Source organism: Geotrypetes seraphini, chromosome 7, assembly GCF_902459505.1.
Source record: "Geotrypetes seraphini chromosome 7, aGeoSer1.1, whole genome shotgun sequence".
Lineage (NCBI taxonomy): Eukaryota > Metazoa > Chordata > Amphibia > Gymnophiona > Dermophiidae > Geotrypetes > Geotrypetes seraphini.
This window is the reverse complement of record NC_047090.1, coordinates 172,064,922-172,086,078: the sequence shown is the minus strand read 5'-3', so window position 1 is coordinate 172,086,078 and position 21,157 is coordinate 172,064,922. Positions and strand designations below refer to the sequence as shown.

Here is a 21,157-nt window from a genome sequence, read left to right as displayed (position 1 = left end):
CAGGGATTCTGAAAACTCCCCTAGTCATTTTGTGAACTGAAGGAAACTTCTTTTGGAAATCAGAGTTGGTTGTGAATAGTGAGGAGTTAGCCAATAGGAGAGAGTCCCCCATTTCTGCTTCTGCACTATACAGTAGTTGGGAGACTTGAAACAAAGAATTAGGAGCCATGCGAGATACCTGACTGATCTTAAAGGGAAATGCTAGTTATGCCTCCATTAATAAGATCTCTCAGTGCACATCATGCCCAATAACTGTTTCAATTCTTGATTTGTGTACAGTAAAGGAGAAAAGGCCTGGGTTCCTAATGAGCTTACACCGGAGATAGAGGCTAAAATCTCTCCCAGTTACCCCTGTATGATGAATTTAAGAATCATTAGTGGTGTAAACTAAGAATTAGATGGCAAAAAATCACCTCAGTGGTCCCAAGAGGAAAGCTGTATTAAGTTGCTCGGCAATGAGATTTTTCACTACCTATTTGTCATTAAGAGGAAGTTAAGCATATAGGTGCTTTGTAAGGTATTTCAATATCTATATTGTGATCTGATCTAGCCACCATGTAAAAACACCTAGATATATGGTATTGGTTCACATTATTTAGAAGCATATAGTACCAAAAATTCTGAAAGATGGAATAAGGAGCTATTGTTTAACTTGAGTAATGCCTGGAGAAGCAATAGTGGAGAAGCCTTATCCAGGCAGATATAATTAGAGAATGCAGCTACTCAGCTGAATTATGTTGAACTCTGGTTCAGCTTTTTGTTGCTATTTTTGAATCCAGTTTAAAAAGGTTTCATGAAAGAACATGCCTTGCTTCTTGTCTCTTTTTTCTTCTTTGTTACAGGTACTGGAGTTCTCCAGTCACCTTACTGTTGTTTGAAATGGCAGGATAAAAGTTTTCAGAATACAGTATTCCCCTTTTCCTGTGTAGAAGATTTTTCTTATTATATAGAATGGACTTTTGTTCCAGTTTCAAAGGATTTGTTGATCCAGGTCATGCACATTGATTAATAGAGGAGATCACCTAACCTTTTATGTAGGTTGGAATATCAGAGTCTATAAACAATCGAAGGACTTTATTTAAAATAAACACTGATTTTGAATAGACAAGAAAAAAATGTAAAATACAGAGAAAAACATAAAAATAATATATCAAAAATATAACAAGAGAAAAATACAAAATAGAACAATTGTTCTTCTACTCATATTTGGTCTTATTTTTGTTTGTCTGCTGAATTTATACTTCGATTAATGTGTCCAGAATCTACTTAGATAGTTGCACCCTCTACTAACTTTAATGTATATTTGCAGATGAAGATAGTCACCATATGTTAATTCACTTAGCAGTTGCTACCAAATATATAAATCCCTTATCTGGATAGTGCCACTGAAAATCATTCTAAGCACCATGGCAGTGCCAAACTGGAGTGAGGGCATGCTGCCTAACTATACTTATGATAGTGATTATTTCGCCACTATCCATATAGCTAAGTGGTTTAAACTGGTTCTGCAAAAATATAGGCCTAATGATTGGGTCTGCAATAATACAGGGACAAATGATTGAGTACCTGAATGTAAACTGCTTAGGCAATTAATAAGCAGTGTATAAATAAACTAAAATAAACTAAATACTGTGAGTCTATCTATAGGTTACTGCCACTTCCCCTTAGGGATACTGCCTCATAGTGCTAGATCCATCTTAAAAACCCATAGTCCCACCCAAGGGGAAGTGACATAGGAGGGATGAAGCCAGGAGGTTAAAAACCCAAGGCACAGCTAGATTTAGGAGGCCCAGAAAGCAGCAGTGACATTCAAGTGCATTTGCTTCCACCACCTACATGTGCTATAGTCAGGTAGGCCAAGTTCAACTTGGAAGCTTGCCACTTTGGATTTGGACTGCCAGGCCGGATCCACCTTGCAACCTAAGATGTCATCACTTGTGGTGGTCTGGAAGCACCCATACTAGATTTCTGAAGCTTGTCAACAGGCAGTAGTGAAAGAGATAGCCAAGGTGCTAGACCTGGGGGTAATTAATCAAAGAATCCACCAGTAATTGGTCATTACCTATCATGCTTGTTCCTAAATTGGATGGGAGCCTCCAGTTCAGCATTGACTTCTGGAAAGTGAATGTTCTCTCCAAACTGGAGACCTACCCGATGCTAAAGATCAATGAACTCATCAAAAGGCTGAGAGGAGCTCAGTTCATATTGACACTGGACCTGACCAAGGGGTACTAGCAAGTGCTTTCTGGGAGGACTGGAGGTCCAGTGCCTAGGGGTACCCTGTTTGGAAGGAGCAAGTGAAACCCCAGGTCTGAAAGGTGGAAGCAATCAATCAAATGTCAGTATCTCAAACCAAGAAGCCAGGTGTAAGCCTTCTTGAGGCTCATTGAATACTATCAACAATGCATTCCAAGGTTTGCTGAGAAGGCGGGGCCACTGACCTGCCTTCTGCAGCAGTAAGCCCTTGAGAAGGTACATTGGGTATTGGAACTGAACACTGCTTTCCACACCCTAAAGAAGGCCATCTGGTTGGAGATGGTGTTGCTCAGCCCAGACTTCAGCTGGCTCTTTGTGGTACAGAAAGATGCGTTGGAGTTTGAGCTTGGGGTAGTCTTGGCACAAAAAGTGGATGGCGTAGAATACCACAAGGAGACAAATGCCCACATCATTTAGTGGTTTCTCAGCCTCTGGACTTTTAGTTTTGAGATTCATTATTGGGCAGACTAGAATCATGCCAATGCTGAATTTTTCATCCCGAGGATGGACCCTGGCATGACAGGCACTCAACCGGGCAAGGTTGATCACAGGAGGAGGGTATGTCAGGGAGTCTATAGAATGCTGCCACCTCTTCTTAAGGATATTCCCTCACAGTGTCAGATTCACCTTAAAACCCATAGTCCTGCCCAAGGGAAAGTGACATGGGAGTGGTGGAGACAGAAGGGCATGATCCAGGAAGTATAAAAATCTGGGGCACAGCTAGGGTCAGGACACCCAGAGGGCAGCAGTGAAGCCCAACTGCATTTGCCTTCACCAACTATGTGTGAACTGAAACTGCTATAGTCAAGTTGTCCATGTTCAACTTGAAACCTTACCACTTTGAATTTGGACCCAAGTAACTGCTAGAGACTATGGGTCGGATTCTCTAATATCGCCAGTAATATCTGATGGGCCACTGTTTCAGCTGTAAATGTAACTATTTCAAAAAGTCAAATCCTTCTCGAAGAACCGCGCATGCAAATGAGGTTTGCAGAAGTTCATGGAGTGTTGCCAAATTTACTTGAGATGAGTCGCTGGTGATAGCAATCAGTACATGCACAGAATAGCCCATGGAAAGAAGTGTAAATGTGTGCATGTACCAGGAAAAGCTACACCACAGGCATGCATATCATGGGCGTGGCTTATTGGAGCGCAATATATGCACACGTCTTAAGCGCATGGAGAACTACCAGCAAACGCTACATTGTTGTGTCAATCATAGGTGTGCCAGCACTATGAAAGGAGAGGGAGAGGAGGTGTAAGCCTCGGCTTTCAACAAGCATACATAAGACACGCCTTTTGAAAAAAAAAATTTCCCCAAACTATTATACTACTATAATTTATGTGAATGGTATATTTTTTTAAAAATTTTATCATGAGCCAGAAACAGACGCATGAAATGCGCTTTTCACAGTACCGGCACCCCCAGACCAACCGGTAATTTTTGGCTATTAAAAACCAGCACTGCGCTTGAAGAATCACACGGCGATGATAAAGAATCATCCAGAGTGCTCATTTAAATATTAATGATTCCATTTTACTACCATTTTAATATTAATGACCTCGTTGTAATATATTTGCATGACAGAGTTTGAGGCTGCTTGGAAGCTCGGAAAAGACCACGGTGAGCCATTCTGATAATCGGCTGGTAAAATACTGCCATGCTTAACTGGCTGGAGCCAGTTTATTGACCACTGTTAAAGGCACGGTAAGTTTTGAGAATGTAGCCCTATATTGGTAACCATAGGGAACCAGGCCAGAGACAAGTAAAGGGTGCTATCAGTCTGCTGTGGCCATGTTGGAGCAGGCTGCATTTAAAGGACATTTCTGTTTATTTTCTCTCACTTGCCTGTGAATGCAACAAGACCCCAAATTTATATTTAAACTGTATTTTCTTTCACCTGCAACCACTGTTTTACCTAGGCTCCAAACCCACCCTCATTCATGTTATCACAATACCATTATATCAAAAGAATCTCTCAAAGCAGTTTACAGACCTCCAAGACAACAGGAAAACATAGATATAAAACTAATCGAAGATATAGAGACCATCACTCTGCATGGAGACACGGTACTGTTGGGGGACTTCAATATGCCTGATGCAGATTGGAACAAACTCTCCACTACGACCACCGGCAGCAGAAGGCTACTAACCTTCATAAGGGGAGCACAACTCAAACAGATGGTATTGGAGCCCACTAGGGATCAGGCAATACTGGACCTAGTACTCACCAACGGAGATAGTGTCACAAAGGTTTCGGTAGGCGATACGTTGGCCTCCAGTGACCACAACATGGTATGGTTTCACCTCAGAAAAGGTTTCACTAGATCAAACACATCCACAAAGGTCCTCAACTTTAAGGGCACTAACTTCAAAAGCATGGGAGATTTCGTCTATCGGGTGCTGCAAAACCAGGCCACAACAGATAATGTAGAGGTAATGTGGTCAGCTCTGAAATCTACCCTACACGAAGCATCCAACCTCTATATAAAAAAAGTAAGTAAACGGTGGAGAAACAATAAACCTCAGTGGTTCTCTGCGGAGATCTCGGACCTCGTAAAAAAAGAAGAAAAAAGCATTTATCTCCTGCAAACAATCAGGGAAATGAGAGACTAAAGAAGACTATCTGGCCAAATCTAGAGCTGTCAAAACAGCAGTCAGAGAGGCCAAACTCCGGATGGAAGAGAATCTAGCAGACTCGGAAATTGATGTTGGAGGAGCATGTTCGTGTGTCAATGATGAGCAAGGAAAGTCTTTTGTGCCACCAGATCGCCAGCAAAGCTGGCTACAGTCACAGCATGGTAGTAAAGATTGTACTGAAGAAGAAAGTGATGGGTTCAGTGGTAGATAAGCCTCAGTCGGTCATCCATGTGCATCAACATCATGCCAAGACTGTGCACTTTGACACATTTCATTGATCATTCACAATTTAACTAGAAGGTGGAGGTGGAATATGGATGCAGGTCACTTCTAGTGACCACTCCCAGCAAAAGACAAGATTTCACAATAGTAAAGATAGCAATGTAAACAACAATTTTAGCAACACAGTAGGAAGTGAGACTGGCCAAAATCTATGCAAAAGATGAGTGCCACTGAAAGATAGCTAGAAAGCATTAATCACAAATGCTCGCAGTCTAAGCAACAAAGTTCATGATCTGCAGTCCCTGATATTAGAGGCAGATTTAAATATTGTTGCTATCACAGAGACATGGTCCAGTGATGCCCATGGATGTGGATGCTAACATATCGGGCCATAATCTTTTTAGGAAAGACAGGGATGGCTGAAAAAGGTGGACGAGAAGCTCTTTATGCGAAGAACAATATCCAAGCAATTGAAATGCAGGGAGTCTAGGGAAAGGAGGATGTGATATGGATAGCTTTGAAAAGAGAAGATGGAACTTCTGTCTACATGGAAATTGTCTACAGTCCTTCAACACAATTGGAGCAACTTGATAAAGATCTGGTTGCAGATATCCAGAAGTTGTGAAAGAAATGACCGCACACTAATGGCAATATTAATGCATGAAATTAATCCCAAACTACTGTTGAATTACCGTATTTTCTCGCATATAATGCGCACGTTATATGTGATTTTTACGTACCGCGCATACCCTTGCGCGTTGTACAAAAATTTTTTTACATAGTTCCCCCCCACCCGACGTCCGATTCACCCCCCCCCCCCCGCAGGACCGCTCGCATGCACCCCCACCGCGAAGGACCGCTCGCACGCACTCCCACCTGCACCCCCACCCTGAAGGACCGCTCGCACCCCCACAGCCTCCCGACCCCCCCCCCCCATCATGTAGAAGCTCCTACCGGCCTGCTGCTTCCTCTTGGCGGTCCGGACACCCGACACGATCGGGGCAAGAGGGAGCTCAAGCCCTCTTGCCCCAGCCAACCGCGGCACCCCCGACACGATCGGAGCAAGAGGGAGCTCAAGCCCTCTTGCCCCAGCCAACCGCGGCACCCCCTACACAATCTGGGCAAGAGGGAGCTCAAGCCCTCTTGCCCCCCCCGACTCCCCGACACGATCGGGGCAAAAGGGAGCCCAAGCCTTCTTGCCCCGCCGACTCCCCAACTCCCCGACAATATCGGGCCAGGAGGGAGCCCAAGTCTTCCTGGCCCTGGCGACCCCCCCCCCCCCGCTAGTTGTTCGGGCCAGGAGGGAGCCCAAACCCTCCTGGCCACGGCAACCCCCTACCCCCACCCCGCACTACATTACGAGCAGGAGGGATCCCAGGCCCTCCTGCCCTCGACGCAAACCCCCCTCCCCCCAACGACCGCCGCCCTAAGAACCTCCGACCGCCCCACCAGCCGACCCACAACCCCCCTGGCCGACCCCCACGACACCCCCACCCCCCTTCCCCGTACCTTTGTGTAGTTGGCCGGACAGACGGGAGCCAAACCCACCTGTCCGGCAGGCAGCCAATGACGGAATGAGGCCAGATTGGCCCATCCGTCCCAAAGCTCCGCCTACTGGTGGGGCCTAAGGCACCTGGGCCAATCAGAATAGGCCCGGGAGCCTTAGGTCGTTGGCTGCCTGCCGGACAGGCGGGTTTGGCTCCCGTCTGTCCGGCCAACTACACAGAGGTACGGGGAAGGGGGGTGGGGGTCGGCCAGGGGGGGCGCAGGTCAGCTGGGGGGGCGGTCGGAGGTTCTTGGGGGGGGCGGTCATTGGGGGGTGGGGGGTTTGCGTCGAGGGCAGGAGGGCCTGGGATCCCTCCTGCCCGTAATGTAGTGCGGGGTGGGGGTAGGGGGTCGCCGTGGCCAGGAGGGTTTGGGCTCCCTCCTGGCCCGAACAACTAGCGGGGGGGGGGGTCGCCAGGGCCAGGAGGACTTGGGCTCCCTCCTGGCCCGATATTGTCGGGGAGTTGGGGAGTCGATGGGGCAAGAGGGCTTGGGCTCCCTTTTGCCCCGATCGTGTCGGGGAGTCGGTGGGGGCAAAAGGGCTTGAGCTCCCTCTTGCCCCGATCGTGTAGGGGGTGCTGCGGTTGGCTGGGGCAAGAGGGCTTGAGCTCCCTCTTGCCCCGATCGTGTTGGGGGTGCCACGGTTGGCTGGGGCAAGAGGGCTTGAGCTCCCTCTTGCCCCGATCGTGTCAGGGAGTCGGGACCGCCAAGAGGAAGCAACAGGACACCGGTAGGAGCTTCTACATGATGGGGGGGGTCGGGAGGCTGTGGGGGTGCGAGCGGTCCTTCAGGGTGGGGGTGCGGGTGGGAGTGCATGCGAGCGGTCTTTCGGGGTGGGGGTGCGGGTGCGTGCGAGCGGTCCTTCGGTGTGCTGGTGCGAGCGGTCCTGCGGGGGGGGGGTGAATCGGGGGGGGGGGGCATCAGGCTTTCAGGGTGGGGACAGGACTTCAAGGGAGAGAGGAGAGTCAGGGCGGGCGAAAGGAGAGTCGGGGTGGCCAGAGGAGAGTCGGGGCGGGCGAAAGGAGAGTCGGGCAGCATGCGCGGTATACGGGTGTGCGCGATATATAAAAATTTCTGTACATAAATTTGTGTTTTTCACGCGCTATACCCGTGTGCGCGTTTTACACGGGTGCGCATTATCTACGTGAAAATACGGTAACTGCAAAGGGATGGGAGCAAATATTCACACTGTTTTGGCAGATGAGCCATTTGTCCTTTATCTGCCGTCATGTTTCTATGTTTTTTATTATTCTTTTAAAATAATATAAAGGTAGGGGAAAAGCCTCAGACATACTTGACAGCCTTAAGCCTGTTCAAATGAGACCATTCACATTCACTTTCATTAAAAAAAAAAACTCCACCATATATGAAATTTCACAATGTAAAACAAACTTCCAACCACCTTGCAAATAAAGCACATTGAAAGTTGAAACAACAAAACAATAATCTTGTTCTTTCACATACACTTGATCCAAAAAAAGACATCAATCCTCTTTTGAAGCAAAAAGTCAGTTTTCACTCCATTTCTTACATAAATTCCTGTTTCGTTGGATCTGCCATTGAATTTTATGCCAGGTACAGATAAGAGGGACTCACCCGAAAAATGGAGTTCATGGGATGAACATAGGGGGAGATAAGTGATGGAGAGATATTGCAGGATTACAGAGTGAATGCACTTGTAACTCAGTAAGAGGAATTTGAGCTCTATTTGGAAATGGATGGGGAGCCAATGAAGTGAATTGAGGAGAGGGGTAATGTGAGTTTTGCAGCAGCATTTTGAATGGATTGAAGGGGAGAGAGATGGTTGAGTGGAAGAGTTGAGAGAAGTACGTACTTGGAGAGGAGATGTCAGATTTTGGTAATATTATATAAGAGTAAGCGACAGATTTTAGCGGTTTGTTGGATCTTAGTGGAGAAGGAGAGAGGAGTCAAAAATTACCCTGAGGTTGCGAGCTGACAAGACAGAGAGGAGGAGAGTGTTATCCAGAGAAATAGAGAATGGTGGGAGGGGGATGTGGATTTAGATGGCAGTGAGACATCCAAGCAGCAATGTCAGACAGGAAGGCTGAGAATCAGGCATGAATTCCTATAGAGATATCTGGTGTGGAGAGGTAGATCTTGGACTCATCAGCATAGAGGTGATATTGAAGATCGGTGTATCGAGAAAGTGGGTATATATCAGTGGTCTCAAACTCAAACCCTTTGCAGGGCCACATTTTGGATTTGTAGGTACTTGGAGGGCCTCAGAAAAAATAGTTAATGTCTTAGTAAAGAAATGACAATTTTGCATGAGGTAACACTCTACAGTAGTTTAAAAATCTTTCCTTTTGACTAAGGGCTCCTTTTACGAAGGTGCGCTAGGGTGTTTAGCGCACATACAAAATTACCTAATCTACTGCCTCCTAAAAAGGAGGCAGTAGTGGCTAGAGCGCTTGGGAATTTAACGCGCACTATTGCGCGTGTTAAGGCCCTAGCGCACCTTTGTAAAAGGAGCCCTAAGTCTTAATAATAATAAAATTTATAGCTAGAGACATATGATCGAGAAACTGTTTTGATCCACCTTGCCAATGTCAAGTTAGGACAGGGGACAGCGGACCAAGATGGGGGCGATGTAGAGAAGCTGCGAGAGACGCTGATAACAAGCTCCTAGCCTGTATTTTCATTATACCTGGTATTGATGCCTTCTAAGAGGAAAGGGGTGCTTAGGGCCTCTGCCTCGTCGGCCCTGACGTCCACCCCGGTTCAACAGACGATGGATCGTTTCTTTGCGCCTTCTCCGGCGCTCACACAAGCTGGAGTGGAGAGCTCGGCGTTGGGCGGTGACGGGAGGGAGTCACTGGCCCTTTCGGGCACTGAGACATCGCTGTCTCCTTCGGCTCCCATGACGCCTCCGTGTCCGGCAACAGCCGAAACGCTGTGGCGAGAGACACATGCTTCCGGAAGTGAAAGCGTGGGGTCTCTCGGCGAGGGCACAGCATTGTCGGCGTTACGGCAGATGGAAACAACAGCAGAGAGAGGGGATCTTTCTCTCTCCCAGACGGAGGTTTCCATGAATAGCATCTGGCAATTGCTGCAGAGGATGGAAGGGAAAATCGAAAAATCAACTGAAGAGGTAACAAAATTAAATGAAAAATTGGAATTATTGACTGGGTCAGTTGAATCTATGAAGTTAGAGTATACAGGCCAAGCCAAGCAAATGCAGGTGGATATACAACAATTGCAACAATTCAAATTGGCTTCAATTAAAGATAGCTCCACCATTCATAAGAAACTAGAACAATTTGAAAATTTTAATAGGTGTTTGAACCTCCGCTTTCTAAATTTTCCTCAAACTTCAGGAATGTTACCTATTGATTTGTTGAAAAGATACTTCATTGAGAATTTGGAAATTTCTTCAAACTGTATTCCTCCAATTAACAAAATTTATTACCTACCAAATAAAAAGATGCCTGACGGAAATGGAAAGGTAAATGGAAATGAGATTGGGAAAGTAAGAGAAGGAGAGACAAATGTGATAGATTTTGCAAATGTGACGGCTTTACTGGAACAAACGATAACATCTGAAATGGACAGAGCAACATTACTAGTATCATTTGTCTTTGAACAGGATGTGAATATGATTATGAAATTGTTTTTCAAAAATTCCCAAAAATTATTTGGGGGACGGAAAATATGGATATATCCTGACGTAGCTAAGACTACACAAGAACGGAGGAAAGAATTTCTTGCAATGCGACAACAGACTATAAATATTGGAGCAACATTTTTATTGGTGTATCCCTGCAAATGCCTGGTTAGGTACTTAGGTGTTAAATATGTTTTTTTCTCTCCTAACCATCTGAAGGAATTTCTAGATGTTAAGCAGATCATTAAGGATTAAGGGATAATAATAGTAATGGGCGCTAGATACATTATGCCTTTCTTCTTTGTACTATTCCTCTAAATTTCTCTCTAATTTTAGTTTTGGTCACCCCCTGTTTATTGTGGTCTAAGAAAGGGTTTACCATTATGATGATTGTTGTAAAAGTATTATTGTGTTAAAATTTTCTTCCCTGTATTCAATGTAACAAGAATTAATTCTTGTAAAATAAGACTGTATAATTATAAATAAAAAAAAAAAAAAAAGAAACTGTTTTATTTTACTTTTGTGATTATGATAAAACATACTGAGGGCCTCAAAATAGTACCTGGTGGGCCACATGTGGCCCCCAGGCTGCGAGTTTGAGACCACTGGTATATATGTAGAAAAGAGAGGGCCCAAGACAGAATCTTGAGGTACACTGATAGACAGTGGGATAGCAGTGGAGTAGGATCCGCTGTTACATACACTGAAAGTATGATAGAAGAGATGGGAAGAAAACCAGGAGAGAACAGAACCTCGGGATCCCAGCAAGGATAGCATATCGAGGAGTAGGTGGTGATCAAGGGTATCAAAGGCAGCAGACAGATTGAGAAGGGTGAGAATAGAGTAGAGACCATTGGATCTGGCCAGTAAAAGGACATTAGAGACTTTAGTAAGGGCAGTTTCTGTAGAATAGAGAGGGTGAAAGCCCAATTGAAGTGAATCAAGAATATCTTGAGAAGAAAGTCAGGCAACAGCAGTGAATAGCACATTCGAATAGCTTGGTTAAGAAGGGGAGGTGGAAGATAGGGCGATAGTTGGAGGGGGATGTGAGGTCTGTTGAGGTTTTTTTTGTGAAGAGGTATAATTATGGCATGTTTGAAGATATCAGAAACTGTTGCAGTGGAGAATGATAGGATGAGGATGTGACAGATGGAAGGGAAGACAGTGGGAGTGGATGAGAATTAGATCAGAGGAATAGGTGGCCTTAGCTACTACTACTTTGAGGAGAGAAGATGGACAGTTTCCTTTTCAGTGACTTCAGAAAAGGAGGAAAGGGTGGTAGGGGTTGAAGAGTGGTTGGAAAAATGGGCAGCTGGAAGGGGTGGAGGAGAGGTGACTTGATTGAGAATTCAAGGTGGATCTTGTGAATCTTGTCCAGTAAGTTACAGTAGTATTCTGCATTAACTGTTTGGTCATTACAACACCTTCCTGATCCTAAAACACTATGGCCATGATCTTTTCCTGCTGACATTTGCATCTTGAATTTCCTTGGCTTTGGAGAACCTGAGTGCTGCCATTGTATGGACTGTTGTTTTGTCTCAGAATCATAGTAGTGTAACCATGTTTCATCAACAGTAACTAGTCGTTCCAAAAAGCTGGCACCAGCTTGCTAAAAATGCTACAAAATCAACTTGAAAGTGTTCACTTGAGGTCATTTCTCAGTAGCATTCAAACATTTGGGCATCCACTTGGCTGACAGCTTTTGCATACCCAGCTGCTCGTGGATTATGCACCCAACATGTTCCCTGGATATCTGTGGTGTCTCAGCAATTGTTTTAGCTGATATTCAGCAATCTGCCAAAATCAGGTCATGGACACAGTCAACAATTTTAGGAATTGACATTGTTTGAGACTTTCCAGATCTTGCTGCATCTTCGGTCTCAAAATCTCCATGCTGAAAGTTTACACACCACTTCTTCACTGTGGAATATGATGGGCATTTGTCACTCAGTGTTTCCATCATACATTCATGGATTTCCTTTGGAGTTCTCTTCTGCAGGAATAGGAATTTCACGAAGGCTCGGAATGCCACACTTGAAAATTCTACAGTTTTTGTTGACATGGTTCAATCAATGATCTGAAACAATGTCAAAACATAGCATTACGATTCTGCTAATTGGCATTTTGCAAAATAAAATAACACTTCTTTTCATCTACAGTGGCAAAATAATGCTAAGAATTTGAGAAGTTGATTGGGCCAAGAACTTTTCAGCATCCCCTCATAATACATGGCCTTTAATTCAGAAAATTGAAAATCAGCCATTTTACTGCTGCAGTTAAAATAGCCTTAGTGCAAGGGAAAGATCTGTATAAGAGCACGCTAAATTCTAATAGTTCTATAGAAATGAGTAGTAGTAGCTAAGTCCACTTTATACTACATCATAGTGAAAGGCTCCCACAGAATGCTAAGTTTACACATGCTAAGTTAAGATATTATCCTTGATCTGCTGATCTCTTGGTTACCAATGAAGATTCCTTAATACTGGATGACTATATACAAATTTGTTTACACAACTTTTTATCAGTAATTAACTATGCAGTCATATGCAGCTGTAACTTCTGCTGTTGCTATTTAAACAAGCCTACAATATCATTGCAATAATCAAGCCAGAGGTAATCCATGTGTACATTGAAGTGACTAAATCTGACAATTCAAAATATGAATGTAAATGCTAAATATTCCATAAGTAGTAGCAGCCCTGTTTCACTATTGCCACTACGTGTTTCTCAAAAGCAACACCCAACACTTTAATACCATTTTTAGGGGTCAGAATCTGAACTTCCAATTAAATTGTTGGATAGCTAGTATTAATTCTAGGCCTATGTTATAACGGTTCTGTCTTAACACGGTTAAGGGCTCCTTATACAAAAGTGCACGCGCCATAGCACACGCTGCCTGAAAAACTACCGCCTGCTCAAGAGGAGGCGGTAGTGGCTAGCGCAAACAGTATTTTAACGCGCGCTAAGCGATCACTAAAACTGCTAGCGCGCCTTTGTAAAAGGAGCCCTAAGTTTCAGTTTGTTATGCAATAGCCAACCTCTTTTCTCCTTATTAGTTTACCACATGCATTAGAATTGAATATCATCTAAGGTCACTAATTAACATTACCAAAGTTGCAAATATTAAACAAAACTGGAGATATACTATATCCCTGAAAAAACTGTACTTCACTGCCCTGACCAATGAATACTGAGCACTGTACCAAACTTGCTGTGAACATCCTGTCAAGTTGGGGCAAAACGAAGAAATGGAGTCCGTAGAAACCTCATTTCTTCCAAACATTGCAGCAAAAACTTGTGATCAAGCTTGAAGAATGATCTGAAATTTGGCAACTAAAATTTAATGCTAAGAAATACAAGATCATGCATTTGGGCTGCAAAAATCTGAAGGAACGGTACAGTTTAGGGGTGAAGAACTTATGTGGGGGTAATGGTGGACACGTCAATGAAGTCGACGGCACAGTGCGCAGCGGCTGCTAAGAGAGTGAATAGAATGCTAGGTATAATCAAGAAGGGTATTACAACCAGGACGAAAGAAGTTATCCTGCCGCTGTATCGGGCGATGGTGCGCCCGCATCTGGAATACTGCGACCAATATTGGTCGCCGTACCTTAAGAAGGATATGGCGTTACTCGAGAGGGTTCAGAGAAGAGCGACATGACTGAAAAAAGGGATGGAAAACCTTTCATACGCTGAGAGATTGGAGAAACTGGGTCTTTTTTTCCCTGGAGAAGAGGAGACTTAGAGGGGATATGATAGAGACTTATAAGATCATGAGGGGCATAGAGAGAGTAGAGAGGGACAGATTCTTCAAACTTTCAAAAAATAAAAGAACAAGAGGACATTCGGAAAAGTTGAAAGGGGACAGATTCAATACAAATGCCAGGAAGTTCTTCTTTACCCAACGTGTGGTGGACACCTGGAATGCGCTTCCAGAGGACGTTATAAGGCAGAGTACGGTACTGGGGGTTTAAGAAAGGATTGGACAATTTCCTGCTGGAAAAGAGAATAGAAGGGTATAAATAGAGGATTACTGCACAGGTCCTGGACCTTTTGGGCCGCCGCGTGAACGGACTCCTGGGCAAGATGGACCTCAGGTCTGACCCAGCAGAGGCATTGTTTATATTCTTATGTTCTTATGTGCACGACAGAAGAGTGGGACTTGTGTGTAATTGTATGTGATGATCTTAAGGTGGCCAAACAGGTTGAAAAGATGACGGCGAAAGATTGAAGGATGCTAGAGTGCATAGGACGAGGTATGGCCAGTAAGAAAAAGGAGGTATTGAAACCCCTATGTAAGACTCTGGTGAAACCTCATTTAGAATATTGTGTACAATTCTGGAGATCGCACCTTCAAAACAATAAGGATGGAGTCAGTCCAGAGGAAGGATACTAAAATGGTGCATGGCCTTCGTCATAAGGCATATAGGGACAGACTTAAAAATCTCAATATGTATACTTTAGAGTAGTGTTCTTCAACCACCGGTCCATGGACCGGTGCCGGTCCACAGATATTTCCTGCCAGTCCACAGGACTGGCATGTGCATCAGGCCCAAAACTGTGTTCTTCAACTGCCAGTCCACGGTGCGATCGATGCGTTGTAAATAAGATTATATTGTGTGTATATATGAAAAATGAATGGAAAAAATAGTGTTACACAATTAGGACTATGGGGGCAGGTTCTGGGGTGGAGATTGGGTAGAGATGGGCAGGGTCTGGCCCACGACTTAGTCCAGTGTTCTTCAACCGCCGGTCTGTGGACCGATGCCGGTCCACAAAATAATTCTTTTATTTCTGCCAGTCCATAGGTGTAAAAAGGTTGAAGAACACTACTTTAGAGGATAGACGGGGAGGGGAGATATGATAGAGACGTTTAAATACCTACATGGTGTAAATGTGCTTAAGTCAAGTCTCTTTCATTTGAAAGGAAGCTGTGGAATGAGAGGGCATAAGATTAAGTTAAGAGGTGATAGGCTCAGGAGTAATCTAAGGAAATACGTTTTACAGAAAGGGTCATAGATGCGTGGAACAGTTTCCCGGAAGAAGTGGTGGAGACAGAGACTGAATTCAGAAGATGTGGGATAGGCACATGGGATCTCTTAGAGAAAGAAAGAGATAATGGTTACTGCAGATGGGCAGACTAGATGGGCCATTTGGCCTTTATCTGCCATCATGTTTCTATGGTAGAGCCCATCAGGAGTGTTCTATGTTTCTATGGTAAAACCTGTCAGGAGTGGTCATTATTCAGTTTTTGCCCTAAGAAAAGAAAGGATTTAACCTTATCTTCATTGGTGTCAAGAGAGCGTGGTACAGAACATTGGGCGGAGGCCAAGATGTCTTGACATCACTCACCATTGAAGTGTGGTACCAAAACATTGAGACACCAAGGTCACTAGTGTTCTTGAAAAGCCCTTGATGTGAAAACCTCACATCCCCTGTGCCATTGGAGAGAGTGTGACACCTCTGCAAACCTGAAACTCTAGTTACAGTATGATTCCAAGTGATAAGAGGATGTGATCACTCTGCTGTGATTCCGTTGACTTTGTCAAAGGCTGCCTTTGAGAAATTGTTCTCGCATAAGTTTGAGGAGCAAATGGACACTTCTTTGATATAATGTTGCAACTTCAACATTCTTGATGTCAAGAGCAGGATTGGTCCAGCTCGACACCCACATCCTGCCTTAAATAGAAGTTTTGACATTGAGGCCTTGAAAGGACTTGGAGTCACATCGGGGAAGAAGCTTCAGAATTTATCAACATCTGAATTCCATAGGAGGCCTAACCATGCTATCAGTAGTGCAAGAAAGGCAGAAAGTTGGACTTTACCAGTTAAATGTGTCTGACAGGGTGCTCCTGGGAGTCTAAGGAGAACACAGGGAGCTTCTTGAAATCCACTGGTCTTCCTTCAGACCCTTCTTTACTACATGAGAGATGTAAATCCCTTCCAGATAATCTCTCATTCCCTCAATTTAAATTGGAGATACTTCTGAGCATCAGTTTTAATTAGAGATGGAGGAGGAGCCTGTACTACTGCTGCCTGTCAAGACTCCTGACATAATAGTAGGTTAGCTAGTTAATCCTCCAGAATCTATGTAGAGTTTAGAATCTACCTCCATTTTCCCAAAGGCCTTTCTCTTTTAGTTCCAAGTTGCTTTCCCCCCCAAAAAAAGGCCAAATAAAACTTTTTTTTTAACATAACCTGTTACCACCAAAAATATTGGTGTTTGTTGCAATAACACTTATTTTCTCCTTTTATGTTGACGGTAGCTGTTTCTAGGGAGTACCATATGTGAAGATTTACAGTCCTGCTTGTCCTCAGAAAAAAATGAAGCTACTTACCTGTACCATGTGTTCTCCAAGAACAACAGGACTTAAATCCTCACAATCTCTTCAATGAGTTATATTCCTCTATCTAGTAATGGATTGAGAAGGTCTTGTGTGACAGCAGCAGGTGGGAACAGGCATGCACTGTAAAGTGAACAACCCAAATGCTTTTAGAAAAAGTTGCTGCGATTATAGTTCCTGCTGTGGTGATGCCACCAGGCAAAAGAATTCAAGTCCTTCTGTTCTTGGAGAATATCTATTACAGATAAGTAACTTTGTTTATATATGTTAAGATAGGAACTGAGTCTGTGCTGCTTTAGATGGAAATTTGATCCTATAGGTCCACTGCCTTACCACAGAAAACCCATTATATTGAATCTTTTTGCTTCTTTACAGACTGTGTTAGAATTAGACAGAATGGAAATATCCATGGAAGCCGTAAGTACCTATGGAATATCTTCATACTTAAAGGTGTATTTTAAAACAACACAGAAATGCATTCTTATTGACTTTTTTCTGTATTTTATACTTGAAACAGTTTCAGAAAAGGTATTATGAGAAGGATTTGCTGGATCAAGAAAAGGAACGTGAAGAGCATCTTCTTTTGGAAATGGTATGCATGTATTTTACTTAAAAATTTAGAAGAAAAAAGTACACGACTTTTTAATAATTGTAGCATGTTATATTTTAGAACTGGCAGGATTATACTGTTTCATGTGTATTGTTACATTGAAATATGTTTATTTCTGCTTATATGCAGGACTGAACAAAATGTCATAGCATTAATGATAACTAACTGTGAAACGTTTTGTAGTTGATGAAATGTGCATGTGACAGAACTGTGGGTGTAGCTGCATATCTTCACTGGTATACGGTTAATATATATATTGAGTAGGTGGAACCAATTGAACCTGGTCATTCTATACTGCATGGTGTTTTTAGACTTTGGCATCTAGATTGTAACAGTAAGCTCTTCAGCATTTCCCCGCCACCTTCCACATCTACCCTCTTACTCTTCTATTAGTCTAGAGCAGTGTCTTTCAAACACAGAAGTGTGCCCCGAAGAGATTCCTGGTGTGCCTCGAGAGATTCCAGAATTTTACTTTAGTTTTAAAAAATTCCCTTCATAAGTATATACTAGAATAGATGACATGTACATCGTGAATGCATGAGTCTGTCAATGTTACGAGCGTCTGTATGCATAAGGATACAACCGCCCCTTGAAAACTAATGGCAAGTAATTTTAGTTTTATTTTTTATGCAGTAGTTATTCTAACTTGAGCAACAAAGCAATCAAGGCTTTGTTACTGTTTGAATCTTCTTATCTTTGCAAACTTGGATTTTCAGCTCTGACAGAAATTAAATCGAAAAAAAGAGAATGACTGCAGATGGTGGATAATGAAATGCATGTTTGCTTGTTGACTGTCGAGCCACATTTTGAGTTAATCTGCACTCAAAAACAAGTACATCCATTGCATTGATTAGCAATTCTGTCTACTTTAGTTTCACCTTTGTTACAATTACCCATACATAGCTTAAAGAACTTTTAAATAAATAACTCTCAGTTAAATTTTTTGTTGGCTTTGAAATTTTATAATTTTAATTATAATGTGCCACGAAAAACATTTGTTCCATATAGTGTGCTGCGAAAACATTTGCTCCGTTTAGTGTGCCAGAGCTAAAAAAAAGTTTGAGTGACCATTGTTCTAGAAGGCAGGATTTAATACTTTCAGGCCTAGATGCACTAAACAGGGTCAGTAAGACCACGTGGGTCCGATTTTTGGCCAATTCCATAACAGCGACTGATTCTCAAATCAATTTGCTTGCAAATGATTTGAGTGGAGGTTCATCATAATCCCCGTCCGATCCTGCTGATGAATCACTGTGACAGCGACTCTTACACATGCACAGAGCCAGCAGGGGAAGCTTGGACATTTGAGAGGCAAGGGAAGCCCCGAAGCAGCCTCCTGCCACTCCTGCTGTTCGGGGCACGAAACCTTTTTTTTTTTTATGGACACAGATGTTGTGCTTGTTACCCACACTCAATATCTGTCCCCATTTTTTTTAAAAAAAGTGCCATTCGCTTCCTCCTGATCACAGCTATTGCACCCCTCACCCCGATGACAACTGTGGGTCCTACTCCCTCCTGTCTCAGCAACTCAGTTGTGCATCTGCGCCACCTGGACCCTCCCCAACACTCCCTTCGACTCTCCCCCAGCACTCCCCTATGCTCCTCCTGACAACTCCCAATCTACACGAAGATCCCCCTCCCACTACCCCACCAAGACCCCAAAAGACTGTCCTGGTGGGCTTGGGGTTAGCTCAGAACCTCGCCAGCTGAAGCAATCTCCAAGCCCCTCCCCCTTACCTCATTGTAGAAGCCAGCAAGAGGGATGCCCACTCCCTTTTGCCAGCAGGCTCACCTCTTCAAAATGGTGGGCCTTCCCCTTCCCAGTGCATCCTGGGATGCACCAAGGAGGGGCCTAAGGCTCCGATTTGCCTGGATACCTTAAGCCCCTCCTGTGGAAGGGGCCTTAGGTATCTGGGCTAATCAGGGCCTTAAGCCACCTTCCTAGTGCATCCTGGGATGCACTGGGGAGGGGCCTAAACTCCGATTAGCCTGGAATCCTAAGGTCCCTCCCATATGAGATGTTTAAAGTATCCAGGCCAATCAGGGCCTTAGTCCAACTTTCTGGTGCATCCTGGGATGTTCCGGGGAGGGGCCTAAACTCTGATTGGTCTGGATACCTAAATCACCTCCCATAGGAGAGGCTTAAGGTATCCTGGCCAATCAGGGTCTTAAGCTCCTCCCTGGTGCATCCCAGGATGCACCGCGAAGGGGAAGGCCTGCCATTTTGAAGAGTTGGGCCTGCTGACAAGAGGGACCAGGCATTCCTCTTGTTTGCTTCTAGAACAAGGTACAGGGGAGGGACTGGGGGGGTTGCTTGAGCTGGGGGGATGTGGAGAAGTGCCGGGGGGAGAGTCGGGTGGTGGTCCAGGTGGCCCCAATGCACAACTGAGTTGCTGAGGCAGGAGGGAGTGTGCATCCCTCCTGTCTCTCTGGGTGCATTGTTGTTGCAGAGGCGGCTGTCATTGTCAGGGGGTTCGGGGACCTGCAGATATCATCAGAGAAGAGTGTGGCTCATCGGGGGGGGGGGGGGGGGGGGCGATTTCACTCGCATTCTTTTTTTTTTTTTTAATGGTGTACATATTTTATGTGTTCTGTGCCCTTAAAAAAAAAAAAAAAATATGGTATGTTATAAATATATTAATTTCAGGGCTGAACTATGGATAGGACAGGTAAGTGACTGGTCTTAACCAGTCACTTTTTTCGGATTGCTATAAGCGGTCACTTTTTTTTTTGTGCATTGGGAAGCCATGTTAAAGCATCAATCTTTCTGCTAGTTTACATGGCATTTCAATATTAATGACATTATTTGCAAGGCTAGATCAGAGAATGAGTAATCGTTCACAAAACCACATGGTGAGCCGTTTTGTGCATTGGGTCGGCAAATCCGCTTGTCACTAAACCAGTCAAAACTGGTTTAGTGACGATCATTAGACGATTGCTGACTTTAGTGCATCTGGGCCTCAGTTCTTGTTTCTTACTAGTCACTAGATTTCATCATGAGAGTACTTGACCAGTCAGTGGTCTTGATGGTATTCCTTTAGCAATCTCTCACTTAAGGATCTAGCAAAGCCATAACTAAAATGCTCCCACTTCTGAAAATTAAGGTTAAAAATAAATAATGCACATTTTACTTCCTTGATTGTATTGGGCTTGTGAAGTTTGATAACTGTGATGTGTTACTATCGAATATTAAAAGAAAATTTTGCATTTGGGAGTTGTGATTCTTCACTTGATGACAAAACATAACACTTTTGGGTTACAACTGAGAAGCTAATATTAAATATTACACGTTGTAATGTGGTTCTACTGCGCATGACTAGTATGCAGCTTGCACTACATGCAACTTGCCACACAAGTTCGACAACGCCAATGCCCAAACTAGTCTATTCTCTGGTCAATGTGACGAGCCCACTGATCATGCACTTAAATGCCACAGCAATATCAAATTGTTATAAAAGTTTCTAAATGCTTACTCCTGAATTCTGTACTTACCTCATCACAGACTGGCATCAGTCTGAGGACCACACTTTGAGTAGCAAAATTCAGAGACTGTCTGGAAGTACTTTTGGGAAGTCCTTCTCACCTCTCAGGTCCCTCTCTCTCTCCTCCCCCCTCCCCACCTTGAGTATTGGCCCTGGATAGTAGTGCTGCCCGATTCAGGAAAAAAATTTTCGATTTGATTCGTTTCAGCCCATTGAATCGATTTTTCGATTCGATTCGATTTTCCTGCCTAATTGGGTGTTTTATTTTTTTTTTTTTTCCCAAACATTCTGGTGGTTTATTTTATAGCCTCTTCACTCCCCTTTGCTTTCTCCTAACCATACTGGCGCTGTGGTGTAAACAAAATAAACAAACAAAAAAGACTTTTCCTCTCTCTGTTAAATCCTAGCTCACGTTTGTGGTCTATCACCAGC

At 43.9% G+C, this 21,157-nt stretch overlaps 1 protein-coding gene across 8 annotated transcripts in view; it reads left to right on the top strand.

The window, feature by feature from the left end:
• PPP4R4 (protein phosphatase 4 regulatory subunit 4) overlaps window positions 1-21,157 on the top strand; it is a 417,794-nt gene that overhangs the window by 323,661 nt on the left and 72,976 nt on the right. For all 8 annotated transcript variants that reach the window (XM_033953260.1, XM_033953256.1, XM_033953258.1 and 5 more), the window contains 2 exons: window positions 17,009-17,050; window positions 17,151-17,225. In XM_033953260.1, coding sequence (XP_033809151.1) covers window positions 17,009-17,050; window positions 17,151-17,225 — 117 coding nt within the window. The remainder of the gene's footprint in view (window positions 1-17,008; window positions 17,051-17,150; window positions 17,226-21,157) is intronic.